This window comes from Alligator sinensis, unplaced genomic scaffold (genome assembly GCF_000455745.1).
Source record: "Alligator sinensis unplaced genomic scaffold, ASM45574v1 scaffold1044_1, whole genome shotgun sequence".
NCBI classification, from domain to species: Eukaryota; Metazoa; Chordata; order Crocodylia; family Alligatoridae; genus Alligator; species Alligator sinensis.
In genome coordinates this window covers 732,616-733,164 of record NW_005842283.1, presented here as the reverse complement: position 1 = coordinate 733,164, position 549 = coordinate 732,616, and the positions used below count along the sequence as shown (strand labels likewise).

Below are 549 nucleotides of genomic sequence, written 5' to 3'. Positions count from 1 at the left end.
CCGGCCTGGTGGCCGCGCACCACGGCGCCGCGGGGCAGGTGGGCGCGGCCGCGGGGCTGGCCTCCATCTGCGACTCGGACACGGACCCGCGCGAGCTGGAGGCCTTCGCGGAGCGCTTCAAGCAGCGGCGCATCAAGCTGGGGGTGACTCAGGCCGACGTGGGCTCGGCGCTGGCCAACCTGAAGATCCCGGGCGTGGGCTCGCTGAGCCAGAGCACCATCTGCCGCTTCGAGTCGCTCACGCTGTCCCACAACAACATGATCGGGCTCAAGCCCATCCTGCAGGCCTGGCTGGAGGAGGCCGAGGGCGCCCAGCGGGAGAAAATGAACAAGCCCGAGCTCTTCAACGGCGGCGAGAAGAAGCGCAAGCGGACTTCCATCGCCGCGCCCGAGAAGCGCTCCCTGGAGGCCTACTTCGCCGTCCAGCCGCGGCCCTCCTCCGAGAAGATCGCCGCCATCGCCGAGAAATTGGACCTCAAAAAGAACGTGGTGCGGGTTTGGTTTTGCAACCAGAGACAGAAGCAGAAAAGGATGAAGTTCTCCGCCACCT

General features: G+C 66.8%; 1 protein-coding gene across 1 annotated transcript in view; it reads left to right on the top strand.

Annotated features, from left to right (window-relative positions):
* The window catches only part of POU4F1 (POU class 4 homeobox 1), a 3,914-nt gene that overhangs the window by 1,318 nt on the left and 2,047 nt on the right, over window positions 1-549 (top strand). Inside the window, exon 2 of the mRNA XM_025209324.1 lies at window positions 3-542. Coding sequence (XP_025065109.1) covers window positions 3-542 — 540 coding nt within the window. The remainder of the gene's footprint in view (window positions 1-2; window positions 543-549) is intronic.